The sequence below is a fragment of the Lynx canadensis genome, chromosome A3 (genome assembly GCF_007474595.2).
Source record: "Lynx canadensis isolate LIC74 chromosome A3, mLynCan4.pri.v2, whole genome shotgun sequence".
In the NCBI taxonomy this organism is placed as follows: Eukaryota; Metazoa; Chordata; class Mammalia; order Carnivora; family Felidae; genus Lynx; species Lynx canadensis.
Window position 1 is genome coordinate 113,690,102 of NC_044305.1, and position 15,555 is coordinate 113,705,656.

Genomic DNA, 15,555 nt, shown 5'->3' on the forward strand with positions numbered 1-15,555 from the left:
TTTCTTCCTGGTCATAAAATTAATTTACCTAAGAGCTCCCAGCTAACTTATCAGGATACTAGAGACTTTCTTAAAAACACAGAAAGCAAACAAAACATAAACCAAGACATTCTTGGCCCAGAACTTTATGCATTGGATTAAAGAAAATTACACTAGAAAATTCACAGGGTGTGTGTAGAGCAGAAGGGGTTGGCTGAAAAAAGAAGAGAAGCTGAAAAAAAGAAATTGCTGATCAGTTTTGGAGGCATGCAAATATCTCCACTTTGAAAAAAAAACAGTATGTAACTAAACTAAAATCAAGATGAATGTTTCTGTAGGAAACGTAAGAGCAAATATATTACAGTCTCATAGGAAAACCTTTACTGCAGTACAACTTTATATGAACAGTAGTATACTAAAGCATATGTCTACTGAATGTTTGGAGGTCTCATACACAATTTAAAAAAAAGCCTAGTTAAAAAAAAAAAGTAAATATATGGTGACTGATTTTTGCTTGTCAACTGCTTTTATTTACATCACACAAAACTATCATGCCCATGTTTTCCAAATATTGTACATGTATTCATATCGTAACATCATGTCCTTAGTTTCGTGAATCTACTCCTTACCTTTATCTTTCACTGTGTATATACAACAAATAATTAAAACTACACATATTATTAGTTTTTATTATTTTTTTAAATGTTTGTTTATTTGGAGAGAGAGAGAGACAGAGAATGAGCAGGAGAGGGGCAGAGAGAGGGACAGAGAGAATCCCAAGCAGGCTCCAACCCAGTGAAGAGCCCAACATGGGGCTTGATCTCATGAAGTACGAGATTATGACCTGAGCCGAGATTAAGTGTCAGACACTTAACTGACTAAGCCACCCAGGTGCCCCAGAAAGTAATGTTGGATTTTTGAAATGTCTTACAGTATGAAGAAAATGATACATTCATATGATATATATTAGGATATTTAACCATTCATGCATTTTAAGAATAAACTCATGGGAATGCAAGCTAGTGCAGCCACTCTGGAAAACAGTATGGAGGTTCCTCAAAAAACTAAAAATAGAACTATCCTACGACCCAGCAATTGCACTACTAGGCATTTATCCACGAGATACAGGTGTGCTGTTTCGAAGGGACAGGTGCACCCCCATGTTTATAGCAGCACTATCAACAACAGCCAAAGTATGGAAAGAGCCCAAATGTCCATTGATGGATGAATGGATAAAGAAGATGTGGTATATACACAATGGAGTTATTACTCGGCAATCAAAAGAAGGAAATCTTGCCATTTGCCACGACGTGGATGGAACTGGAGGGTGTTACGCTAAGTGAAATTAGTCAGTCAGAGAAAGACAAAAATCATATGACTTCACTCATATGAGGACTTCAAGAGACAAAACAGATGAACATAAGGGAAGGAAAAGAAAATAATATAAAAACAGGGAGGGGGACAAAACAGAAGAGACTCATAAATATGGAGAACAAACTGAAGGTTACTGGAGGGATGGTGGGAGGGGGGATGGGCTAAATGGGTAAGAGGCACTAAGGAATCTACTCCTGAAATCACTGTTGCACTATATGCTAACTAATTTGGATGTAAATTTTAAAAAATTAAAAATAAAATTTAAAAAAAGAAGAAAGAAAGAAAAGGGAAATTTGGACACAAAGACATAGAGAAGAAGTGCCACATGAAGGTGGAGGCAGAGATTGGAATGATGCGTCTACAAGTCTAGGACCACTGAGAATTTCTGGCAACCAATGGAAGCTAGGAAAAGGCAAAGAAGAATTCTCCCCTAGAGCCTCCAGAGGAGAGTATGGCCTGCAAACACATTAATTGCATTCTTTTAGCCTCAAAAACTGAGAGGTAATAAATTTCTATTGTTTTAAGCCAAAAGTAAAAAAAAAAAAAAAAGAATAAACCCACCATGGTCACAATTTACTCTTTTAATGTATTGCCCAATATTGATAATAAATTTATTTAGGATTTCTCAAGGAGACTGGTGTGTAATTTTCTTTTGTAAGCTATCTTGCTCAGGTTTTCTTACATATTGGTTTGAAATAAAATCTTTGGTAGCTTTAATATTCTATCTGTATTCTAGAAAAATTTTAACAGCTTCAAATAAATTTCACTTATCTATGAAAACATTAAAAGCAAGCAGAGATTTAACACACTGTGTTTCTTTCATAGAGTTCAAGAATCTAGAGAGCCAGAATGGAATGGAATGAAAAGTCAGGAGAGAAATGGATAAATCCTTCCCCCTTAATCCCTACTCTACTGTTGATCTGTTCCCACATAACCCCCAACAAATGGTAAAGCAAAGTTTATTTAGAGGATTACTTATTACTTCTACATCAAGAATACATGCATACATTGAAATTTACCTTTCTGTAGAAAGTATATGAATTAGCTTGAGCAAAAATTCACTGAATATCTGAGGACATGTTGAAGAAAGATGCACTTGTAATCGGGTAAGAAATTCTTGCATAGCTTGTGTAGCAGTTGGACCAACCTGAAGAGAAATTAATGCCATTGAAAACTTTTTACTGATACCATTTATAGAATTATTCATTTAAAAAGCATCAAGCATTAAGTCAAGCACTATACCCTTTGAACTTTTCATATGAAGAACGAAATATTAACAGTGATAGCAAGAAACCAACTTTCTTAGATTTTGATATATTTATTTTAAACTTAAAATTATAAATCCTTTTTTTTAACGTTTGTTTTTGAGATAGAAAGACAGAGACCACACACGCATGAGTGGGAGAGAGGGGGGACAAAGGATCTGAAGTGGGATCTGCACACACAGCAGCAAGCCTGACGCAAGGCTCGAGCTCACGAACCATGAGACCATGACCTAAACCAAAGTTGGACTCTCGACTGACTGAGCCACCCAGGTGCCCCCAAAACCATAAATTCTAGTATCAATAATTTTAGCATTATGGTTTAGAACTTACAGTAGGTTTATGTAACTCAAGACAGAAAAAAATTCATCTGAATTACACAAGAAATATACCCACAATGATTCACAAAAGTACAAAGAACTTTTGCACTGATTTTCACCAACCACCTTACTAAATACCTATTTCACAGAAGCACTCCAAGAGGTTAAGTGATCCACAACTGGTCATGCTTCTAATGACTAGCAGAGCAAATACGAAAGTGGATGAAAAAACCAAAATCACAAAGACTCCAAAGGTACAAACCTGTACCAATTAATAAAAAAATGCTTTCCCAAACATTGTATCTTGTCAATGAAAGAAATGATAATGAAAAACTACTAAGTAACCTGAGGTATGTTTTGGAATGTTTTTTAATCTCCATACAATCTTATTCAATCTCAATTTGTTATGATCACAAAAACCTTGAGGAGTTTTGGTAAAACAAAATGCAATGTAATGCTTCAAACTGTTTTAAAGTTAGATAAACTTAATTTCTAATACTAAGCACCTAAGTCACAGCATTCTTAACCAAAACTAAGATCTTTGAGGAAAGCTTGATCTTTAATAACTTATTTTGCCTTTAAAAAAAAAAAAAAAAACAGGAAGAAAAACCCCTATTTAATACAATGGTATGCCCTCCAATACCTCGCTCTACCACCAACAAGTTCTGTAATTGTGGGCAATGCAGATACTGCATTTCTTTATATGTAAAATAATGAAGTTAGAATCAATGATCCCAGGAATCTTCACATTCCCAATTCATAAATCTCTATGTACAATAATCACTTGATAATATGCCTCTGCTCCCACCAAAACTCTGGCCCAATCTAAATATAATAGTTTTCCTCCCTTGTTTTCATACTTGTCTTGCTTGTTTCACTGTGTTCTACAAAACTTAAGTATGTACAGTACGAGAGTACTGACTAAATGTACCCAAAAGAATTTAAAATCCAAGAAGGCAGAGAACTTGGTCTTGGTAACTACTTATATCCCTAGTACCTAGAGAACATACCTGGACCTAGCACATAGAAGCCTCGTAAAAACTTACTGAACAGGGGCACCTGGGTGGCTCTGTTGGTTAAGAGCCTGACTCTTGATTTCAGCTCAGGTCATCATCTCACAGCTTGTGAGTTCAAGCCCCACATCAGGCTCTGTGCTGACAGTATGGAGCCTGCCTAGGATTCTCTCCTTCCCTCTCTCCTCTCCCCCCACTCATGCTATCTCTCTAAAAATAAATAAACATTTTTAAAAACTTACTGAATAAATGAAACACTAGAAAGGATATTATTACAGATTACACAACTAAATGAGATTTTGTCTAATGGCAAATCCAGAGAAAAATTTATAAATTTAAAAGATGATAATGTTGCATAGCCTCCACTAAAAAGATGCTATGAAAACTAAATTTATATCTTATATAAAAAGAAATATAATAGGGGCGACTGGGTGTCTCAGTTAAGTGTCCAATTTTTGGTTTTGGCTCAGGTCATGATCTCACGGTCATTGAGATCGAGCCCCACTTCGGGCTCTGCACTGAGCATGGAGCCTGCTTGAGAGTCTCTCTGCCACGCCCCTACTCATGCTCTCTTTCTCTCTCTCTTTAAAAAAAAAAAAAAAAAAAGAAGTATAATGATGTAGGAATATTTTAAAAAGCAATATATTATAACAAGAAATTAAACTGATATAAAGGAAGTTTATAATGAGACTAAAATTGTTTATAAGCCCTGAGCAATACAACTTGCTATTTTTTTAAATAACATTTAATATTATAAAAAGGTTGTTAGGTGGATTATCAATATTAGTAGTTGAGATCATTAAACATGGTACATTAGTTTTAAACAACTTTTTAAATTCCTGCGGTGCCTGGGTGGCTCAGTTAGTTAAGCATCTGACTTCGGCTCAGGTCATGATCTCATGGTTCATGAGCTTCCACTTCTCTCTCTCTCTGCCCCTTGTGGGATTCTCTCTCTCTCTCTCTCCCCCTCTCTCTATAACCCTCCTTCAGTTGTGCTGTCTCTCACTCAAAAACAAAAACAAAACAAAACTTTTTTAATTCCAAGATTTCTTAAATGTTTCCATGACTTTCAGGTAAGTATTTTTTCAGGATGTTTCTTAAATTAGCCCAAAATTAATGCCAAAAATACACATCTGCTTATAAATCCAGTAAAAATTCAAGTGAAAATTTACTACCTGCTGTGCTTCAGTTTCAGTATAACTATTATTATATACCATTCAAAACATTTTATTACATTGAAATATAAGACAATATCATTTAATACCTAAGCAATGAAAATTTTATTAGTTACATTAAGTTTTTCTTTACAAATATAATATATTTTTGAACTGTCTGGGTCTATCACTGGTTTTGAAAAGACATCGTACCTGCGGACTGTGTTGATTTGTTCCATGTGGACTGGTGCCAGAAAGAAATTTCACTAATACATGAATCAGGTTTGGATCTGAAACCAGCAGATGAGCAGTACTCTCCTGAGTTCCAATGGCATTGCATGAACCAGCTGTAAAACATTTTTTAAAAATGCTCTTAACAAATGGACCCTGAAAGAATGGAAATGCGGTATCTCAAATGTCTTTTAGTTTCAAGGAAAACTCACATATTCCTGGGAGTTAGTTTATTAAAAGGGTCTGAAACTCTACTGCATTGACTGTGTTGGGCTCATTCTGTATTTTCATCTATCATGGATCTCCTCTGGCCTCTCTCCTAATCTGACTATAAAAAATAGCTGGTTTAAAGTGCATCTTATTTAGTATATAGTCAAGTGGAAAAGAAATTGGAAAAGAAATAAATAAATGCTTACTGACCTTTTGGTGAGCCTATTCTTGGTAATTATTTCCCTCTTTCAGAAATAGGGACCTACTTTTCGGATAAATCTCAGATAAATCTATGCAAACACTATTCATTTTTGCAAGTCAGTACCACAAAGGTTGTATAATGTTCAAAGGTATACAGGTAACACACCAGTTTTCTGAATTGACTAAAACATCCTTTGAGCTAATATCTTCAATATGAGACAGTGATACTTTTGATGCCATATTTGGAAAGTATATTTGAAATGAAAAAATGGAATAGCACTTTGATGCGAAACAATGATTTAAACTGATATATTTATCAATGTGACAAAGCTTTCTATTTAGTGAAATTAACCCCACAAAGAATGGGGATGAAATTTACCCACCTCTTGTCATAATCTAGAGAAAATGAGGATTTCAATTCACAAATGGTGAGTCCTTGTTTCTAGTCTGAACTTTCATCCCTATCTCAACAACAATCTCCAGAATGTCAGATTAAATCCAGACTTAAATGTGAAAAGTAAAAGCAATATGCACTACAGAAGATAACATAGAAGGGATCTAGATGTGGAAACAAAAACCTAGCAATCTAATCATATATGCTCAGGATTATAATAATAAATAAATCACTTTTAAGCGCAAAGATCCTTTAAAAAGAATAACAAACATAAAACAGTAAATATTGTTTACTCAAAACTCTAAAAGCAGTTTTGTTTTAATAAGTAGTAAGGTTTTAGAAAGTAAAACTATGATTTGAACTTGTGATGGCAAATGAGAGTAAATTGTCAAAGTAAAGAGGCACAAAGCCTAAGATATTTAAGAATAAATTCAGAAGAGGCACAGTCAAAGAAGAAACATAATCTTCACAACTCTATCACTTCTTACAAAAATCTTGAGAATCTGATAGTAAGGATAAAAAAGTATGTGTGAGAGATTTAAAGGAATAAATCTCTAAACTTACGATTCAGCTGCATATTTGTCATGAGAGTTAGACTATGAAGCACAAGGCACCATGTCCGGAGAAGAGTGTTGGGATACCAAGCTAACACGGTGAGAAAGCTAGTTATGGACGCTATACAGAAAAGAGAAGGGGAGGACATTTTTAATTAACGATAACCACATGTTTATTAAGAATTAAAAATGAAACAGATAAATTTAAAATACGACACTATTTCTTTACATCAATTCACTACCTAGTGGCCTCAAAACATACAAATGAAAGAGTTCCCCGTTAAATATCACTAAAGAATTAAGAAATAAAATAATGTTTTAAGGCTAAGTTTAAAGCTCTGCCCACAATCCATAAAATAACATGTTATCACTATAAACATGCTGTCCTTCTCAAACTAAAGGCACTTCTACTGCAACACAGCTTTACTAAAACTCTTCACATTCTATAAGACCTAAAGCTGAAAATAACAGGGGACACTGGAAAAACAGGGATGGGGTAAAACCTCTGAAAACCAATACAACTTCACAACAAAAGCAGAAACCACAACAAAAATTAGGTCACTTGCAAAGTTAAGTGGGAAGCACTTAACGGCAGCTGGAGAAGCCAAAGAAATTATTCAAATGCACAAACATAATTCAGTGCCCACACTGTGCTCTTAAAACACCCTTGAAAAATGGCTGATTCCAGATTTCAGGCCAAAATATAAACAGACTGAAATATTTACCACACTTTAAAAGCTAACAAAACCCAGTCATGTATTTAAAACAAAAGAAAGGAGCACCGAACTGGCCACAAATGGCAAAATTTTAGCATCAATATCCATTAACAATTTTAATAGAAAAATATTTTTAAATCCCTGAACTTACACAGATATTTATTAAAGAAACTAAATAGTCATTTTAAAAATTAAGGAAGTTCTGGCATTTTCCTTTCCTCTATTATACAAACTGTACCAACAGAAGGTGAGAGAATAGCCTATGAAAGAAAATTTCTCTTTATGTAAGTATTTCAACTAAAATGAAAAAGTGACAGAAATAGACTATCCTCATTTTGAAACCTCTAATGAATTATTAATGGCATTCAGCATCAGTGTGTTAATAATGTAAAAATAGAGGCTACCTTTGAAATTGCCTTTTAAAAAAATACTAAGCTCCAGGTCTAACTACCATTTATAGGAAATAGAGAGGACAGCATGGAGATACAATCACGAAAAATCAGGAACCTGGGAATCGTGAAAAACAACCAAACTTCTTTGACAAATGACTTTATTAAGGGGATAAAAAAAAAAAAGATCTGGAGAGAACCGATACAGCTTAAGGATTAAAGAAATATAATTAAAACATGTGGACCTTATATGGAGTCTATTTCAAGTTTTAAAAATTTGGAACAGTTGAGACAACTAGAAATTTGAATACTAACCAGATATCTGATGATAATAATGAACAGTTATTTACTTTTTTACTCATCAACTTTGTTTGTGTGTAAGGGTTTTCACAATAAAAAAGAGCACAACTTATAATAATTATTAGTACAGTGGAAGAGATGAAAATCTTAATAAAAGTAGGTTGGCTCTTGCCAAGACAACGCAGATCTAAGTAGAACCGTTCAGCCAGTGGGACTAAAGACCAACCTGATAGCCATGTGAATAGAAAATGCACCCCCCTAGGAAGAAAGCACCAGAAATAGATGACCATTTACACTTTTCTTAAAATAAAACTAAATAGATTCCTGCAGCCAGAGCCAAAGACTAATTCTATTTCTATAGAAGGGTATTATTTTACCCCATTATATCCACACTCTTGCATTTGTCCAAAACACACACACACACACACACACACCACACACCCACCCAAAAGTTAACTAATACAACTCTTAAAAATTTTTTTTTTTAATGTTTATTTTTGAGGGAGAGAGAGAGAGAGACAGAGCGTGAGTGGGGTAGAGGCAGACAAAGTGGGAGACACAAGGCTCTGAGCTGTCAGCACACAGCCCAACACAAGGCTTGAACTCACAAACCATGAGATTATGACCTGAGCTGAAGTCGGACGTTTAACTGACTGAGCAACCCAGGCATCCCTAACTAACACAACTTTTTTTCTTTTTTTAAATATAATTTATTGTCAAATTGACTAACATACAGTGTGTAAAGTGTGCTCTTGGTTTTTGGGGTAGATTCCTGTGGTTCATTGCTTATATACAACACCCAGGGCTCATCCCAACAAGTGCCCTCCTCAATGCCCATTACCCATTTTCCCCTTTCCCCCCCCTCAGTTTGTTCTCTGTATTTAAGAGTCTCTTATGGTTTGCCTACTAATACAACATCTACACGAAATCGACAACCAACTCCAATTTACCAATTCCTATGAGGCTGATTCACCTTTTTAAGAAATACCAAGGGCACCTGGGTGGCTCAGTCAGTTAAGCTTCTGGCTTTGGCTCAGGTCATGATCTCAGGGTTTGTGAGTTCGAGCCCCACATTGGGCTCTGTGCTGACAGCTTGGAGCCTGGAGCCTGGAGCCTGCTTTGGATTCTGTGTCTCCCTCTCTCTCTGCCCGCCCCCGCTCACACTCTGTCTCTGTCTCTCAAAAATAATCATTAAAAACAAACAAACAAAAAAAGACATACCAGTGGTAACAGAACAGCTGAAGAATAAGACAAATATTTTAGGAAATAAAGATAACAATGCAAGTTTTAGTTGCACATGGGCATAAGATAACACAAATCACAGAGTAAGTTTTTTGTTTTCTTCACTGCTAAGTAATGTCAGTTTATTAAAAAAAGGCTTTTTTCCAGTAAACCATTATAATCCTAATGACAAAGATTAGGTAAACATTACCCTAATCATTGCCTTTTTAGTTTATTTATAGTATGTTAATAACCATCCTTCTAATAAATCTTACCCTGATTTAATGAGATGACAGGTATTCGATTGGCATTATATAAAAAAATGTCTGCTCCATTTTCTTTGTTTCCAGATGAACTAGAATTCAGGCTCAATGTGAGCCACAACTGGAGAAGTGATTCCAACTGAAAAAGAGTGAAAATTGACAGGAGGAAAAAAAAAGTACCTATTATATAACGAAATACTGTTTAAATAAAAACCTTATGAATGACTCCTTGTGAGTAATTAATTTTTTTATTAAGTATTTCCTCTGGCTACTTCAATTCAGTTGGCAAGCAAACACATCTCACAATTCTTGATGAAACAAAATTTAAATTAAAATTTCGTACCTAATACCTATAGTTTTCTAAATCAAAATGGATGATTCAAGTCTTTAAATATAGTTTTATGTGCAACATATAATTGGAACTAAAGTAACAAAGCTTAAAAAACATAAAACTTATAAATAACCCTATCACTGAGGAGCTGTGGTTATCAAAGGATCTCCAATACTTTTCCATCTGAGATAATTAATAAACACCCTTTCAGGTTGAGAAAGATCTCCCCAGTTATTTTCACCTTTTACTAGGCTAGCAATACTTGTAAAAATACACCATTTCTCCTGAAGTCATACCTGGACATGATGGACTTGAAGCATGGAAAAAAGTTTGTTGAAACAAACATTTAACATTGGGACAGATGATAACTGTATAATAAGCTGGCTGGACTGGCTCGCTGCTTGTAAACCCCCTAGAAGGGAATCATCTGTTCCAGTGGGAGACTGTGATACTGAAAATTAAACACAATTATGATTTTTATATACAAAGTAGCAGGAGACATGTTCACTAGCTATTAGTATGTACAGATAAGTGAAGCTCTTTAAAAAAATTTTTTTAATTGCATTCCTAAGAATGGTTCATCATTATATTATTTGAAAATTTGTTTTTACAACATTACCTGAAGGTCAAAAAGACAATCACCAAAGAGAGAAGCTCCCCAATTCACAGCACTTGTCCATCAAAGGAACAAAACCTTATTACTCTCTAGCAATTTCTATTTTCAATTTTTTCCTAATTAATAAAAGAGGAAAAGGAAGAAAAAGAAGAATCTTGACTAATTCTTAAGAAAGTAATTTTAGAATAATTTAGACTCTAATCCATTGATTCTTAACCTTGATTACACATTAAAATTACCTGGGAAGCATCAAAAAATTCTGATGCCCAGGTCACACACCAAACTAATAAATGAGCATACATTCATGGGAAGTAGACAAACATATGAACTCTAAGAGAGGTTTTCCATGAAAAGTTTATTTACAAAGTTATTAAAAGGGGGACAAAGTTCTGAACAGGATAAAAATCAAAATAAAATATTAAGAGGAACAGATACAAATTACAAAAGCATCTTTTAACAAAATGTTTTAGATCAGAAATATTTAACAGAGAAAAGGGCTACTTAGGTCAGTACTGAGCTGTCTGTCGTCACGGAGAGGCTGACCCAACAAAAGAGATCCCTCCATTACATGTAAGGTACAATAATACTATTGTACCAATACCAAGATCACAGAACACTAGACCATTTCTTCAGTCTTTCACCTTTTTTCTATACCCCCTAAGGTGAGAAATAAATGAAAATAGCAAAGTGAAAGAATTCATTTTGACATAGAAATGTTGAAAAACCCAATTTTTCTAATGCATTGTGAACTCTCCTTCACAGGGGAAGGAGAACATGATGTTCTTCCTAGGTTCTAACTAGTATATCTACCCCTTTACTCACCATGCTCCAGAGAAGGTGAAGTAATTTACTGGAGGTGAAGGAAAATAAGAATCACCATCTCCTCAGCACAGCTCCTCAATCTTAAGTCTTTGAGAGACAAGCTGCTATCTTAACTGTGCTCACCTGACAGGAGGCAATCCACCCAAGTCTAGCACTCTACTTCAGCAAACTACAGCCGGATGATCAAAACTGGCAGGCACCTGACTGTGTAACAGTTTCTAAATCAGCCATGCCCATTTGTTTGGACGTTGTCTATGGCTACTTACTACAAAGTCACAGTTGTGTAGTTACCACACACACTGTACAGCTCAGAAAGCCTAAAACATTTACTATCTGGTCCTTGATATAAAAAGTTTGCTCTCTTTTGATGCAGATAATCAGGCAGTAAATCTTCAATTCAGCAGTTCAATTAGGCCCCTATATATCTCTTCCATCCTAGTCTTTAGTAAAAGGCGAAAGATTTACACGATTTGAAGAGAAACCAGAGTACATCCATCCTAGTCTTTAAGGGTGACAAAGATGCCACTGCAGTAGTGCCCCCTTATCAATAGTTTTGTTTTCCACAGTTTCCGGTTTCTTTTAATAGCAGTCAACTGTTATCATCATATGAACAGCAGTCAACTACAGGCAGGAGGCAGGTGATCCTCTGTCTGACTGACATACAGTTAGAAGGTCAACAGTAGCCTGACACTCCATCACTACACCTACGTCATTCACCCTACTGCATTACACCATGCAGGCATTTTATCATCAAAAATCACCACCACGAGAGTGAATACATAACATATTTTGAGAGACCACATTCATACCTTTATTACAGTATATAATTGTTCTATTTTTATTATTGTTAATCTCTTACTGTGCCAAATTTATAAATCAAACTTTATCACAGGTTTGTATGGAAAAAACATGGTATATATAGGGTTCAGTACTAGCTGTGGTGTCAGGCATCCACTGGGGGTCTTGTATGTCTCTTGGAAAGGGGGGGGGGAATTATTGTATTCAAAAACCCACTTTATAATAAATGCGGATATAATGGAAGGAACTCCCAAGCAGCTAGCTAAGCAAACAACTCTAGGAATTTCATTAACTTCACAATGCCACAATAACAAAACATCACTCAGATTTTTGGACTGAATGTAAGTGTAGTACTACATGGAGGCATTTTGTTTCCCCTCTGCTTTCCCAATTTATTAATCCTTTGTCTTTTTTCAACTTGCTACTAACTTAGTGAGGGAGAGGTGCTATATACTTAGCCTACTCAGATTCACACCACACGTGGAATTTAAAAATTTGTCTTCACTGAATGCACTTAAAAAATCAACCAAGAAATAAATCATTCACTGCAATATTCTAAGAATGATGATTTTCACTTACATGTAGGTGATGTATTTGTTAATGCCTGTAAAATGGAATCTGCTTCCAGGGTAGACATCATTTTCAACATAAGTTCTGCTTGTTGTTCAAGTCCAACTTCTAGGCGAGCATCTAGGGCTACGAAGAGCAGTTAAAAGAAAAAAAAGGCTATTTGATAATTATTACTCATGTCCTACTTTCTACACTAAAATGTTGACATCCAAATGCAGAATAGGGTGAAGAATGTGTCCTCATGGAGAACAACCTGTCAGGAGTATCAGGTATGTCAGGGAGTATGCAGGTAACAAAATCTGTGCAAAGGAGGCCAGAGATGGGAGACTGGTTATATAAAGAGAAGTGGATCAAATAAATTAAGTAATGATAATGGAAACAAGTAAGGTAAGGATAATGAGAACCAGGTTCCTCATTGTCAGAGAATACAGATACAAAAATGGAAGGGAGGAAGTTAAAATGAAGCCTGTGGAATATTACACTGTACATTAACGAACTTAAATTAAATTTTTTTAACTTATTTAAATTTATTAAAAAAATAGTATTTTTTAAAATACTACAGCCAGATATGTATATTAGAAATACAGACACAAATGTGTGTAAACACACACACACACACCACACACACACACCCTGTCCACCAAGAGGACACACAAACAGTCACCGAAATTGTAGTTAAGTATATCTAGCACCCAAATCTTGGTTTCCTAAACACATTCTTCCACTAAAATGTTTTGAAATACCCTTTTTGCTCAAGTAGTTAATCCCCAGTCTAGGGAAGAAAAAGGAAATGATAAGCCTGGGGCACCTTGTGCCAGAAAACAAGGAAACCCACAGAAAGATGAGAAAGTATCAAAAAGACAGATAAGCTTAAGAAAGATCCCACTGGTCAAATCTGGGACAATGTGAACATCAAAATAAATAATGAAGACACCGTGAATATACTTAGTGCCACAAAACTGTATACTTAAAAATGGGTAAAATGGGGGGTGCCTGGGTGGCTCAGTCGGTTAAGTGTTTGACTTCGGCTCAGGTCATAATCTCCTGGCCCATGGGTTTGAGCCCCGCATGGACTCTATGCTGACAGCTCAGAGCCCGGAGCCTGCTTGGGATTCTGTGTCTGCCTCTCTCCCTGCCCCTCTCCCACTCATGCTCTGTTTCGCTCTCAAAAATAAAAAACATTAAAAAAAGTTTTTAAAAACGGTTTAAAATGGTAAGTTTTATGTTATTCACATTTTGCCTTAATAAAAACTAAGCAACAAATATACAAATAATAATTATGACCCACTGAATAAAACAGAAAACCATAAATCTACTTAAAACTAATTTTTTTAAAAGAATAGTTTTGAAGCACCACTCTCCCACACCCACAAAAATTTATTTGGCAAGGGACAAAGAACAACTTTATAAGGGAGAAGACTGTCAGATAACCTCCTTAAATCAAGTAATTAAACTTCAAATCACCAGTCATGGAACAAATTAAAATCGTAAGCCAACTAACAGAATACATAAGAAAATCTATGCATTATACCAATGATACTTTTGGCAACGATGCATGACCATAATCTAATCATGAGGAAATAACACACACCCCCAAGTTTTGAAGAACATTTTACAAAATAACCAGCTTGTAATCTTCAAAAGCATTAAGGTCATGGAAGTGAACTCTGATGAACTGTGGCAGGCTATGGGGCGCTTGGGTGGCTCAGTCAGATAAGGATCTGACTCTTGGTTTCAGCTCAGGTCTGATCTTGCAGCTGTGAGATCAAATCTCACGTCTGGCTCTATGCTGACATTGCAGAGCCTACTTAAGATTGTCTCTTTCCCTCTCTCTCTGCCTCTCCACTGCTCGCGCGCGCGCGCTCTCTCTCTCTCTCTCTCTCTCTCTGGCTCTATGCTGACATTGCAGAGCCTACTTAAGATTGTCTCTTTCCCTCTCTCTCTGCCTCTCAACTGCTCGCGCTGCGCGCTCTCTCTCTCTCTCTCTCTCTCAAAATTAAAATAAAAAATAGATAAATAAATAAATAAATGTAAAAAAAAGCTATGGCAGGCTGAATGAGACTGAAGAGGTATGAAAACTAAATACAAGGCATCTTTTTGCTTTGGATTCTTTAGCATAAAGGATGTTATTTAAACACAAATGCTGAACTGGAATGGGATATGAATGTTAGTACTAATGTTAGTTTCCTAATTTTGATGAAATGTGCTTCCTGATTGCTCTTGTAGAAAAATGCCCTGATTTGTAAAACAAATAAAATAAAAATATTTAAGCCTAGCAACTTACTCCCAAATGGTTCAGGATAGCAACTATTCTTTGTATCAAACTTCAACGTTTCAGCAAACATATGGTTGTTTCAAAATTTAACCAAGATTTTATTAAAACAAAAACTCTGATATATTCTACATGACTAGAAAAGTGCAAAAATAATATTCAGTGTGGTTTCATCTGTTTACAAACAAAATACGAGTTTATTGTGTGTAAAAAATAAATACATTAAAGCACATCAATTTAAAGTCCCTGTCAATCCCACACAACTCACAAATATATTTTGTGAGGGTTATTCTGAGAAACAAATGCCCCATAAACAGAAGCTCCTCCAAACGGACTGACACGGAACACACATCCGTGTCACTCTGATGGCACATGTGGGAAACCAAACCCTCAGAGCACACACTCAGCCTCGTTTTCTCATATGCCAAGCATACATGAAATCAGGACTTGTTTTAAGAATAGCACATGACTATAGAATATACTACCCACTTACCCTGAGATACTGAACACTAACTGTCTGTGATCCATTCTTCTCTGTGCTTGCAGGTGGCTTTGCTACAGGAAT

The 15,555-nt window shown here is 35.5% G+C and overlaps 1 protein-coding gene across 1 annotated transcript in view; it reads right to left on the minus strand.

Annotated features, from left to right (window-relative positions):
* The window catches only part of BIRC6 (baculoviral IAP repeat containing 6), a 226,416-nt gene that overhangs the window by 101,640 nt on the left and 109,221 nt on the right, over positions 1 to 15,555 (minus strand). Inside the window, 8 exon segments of the mRNA XM_032592785.1 lie at positions 2,373 to 2,500; positions 5,316 to 5,449; positions 6,703 to 6,813; positions 9,594 to 9,720; positions 10,209 to 10,363; positions 12,728 to 12,844; positions 12,904 to 13,045; positions 15,484 to 15,554. Coding sequence (XP_032448676.1) covers positions 2,373 to 2,500; positions 5,316 to 5,449; positions 6,703 to 6,813; positions 9,594 to 9,720; positions 10,209 to 10,363; positions 12,728 to 12,844; positions 12,904 to 13,045; positions 15,484 to 15,554 — 985 coding nt within the window.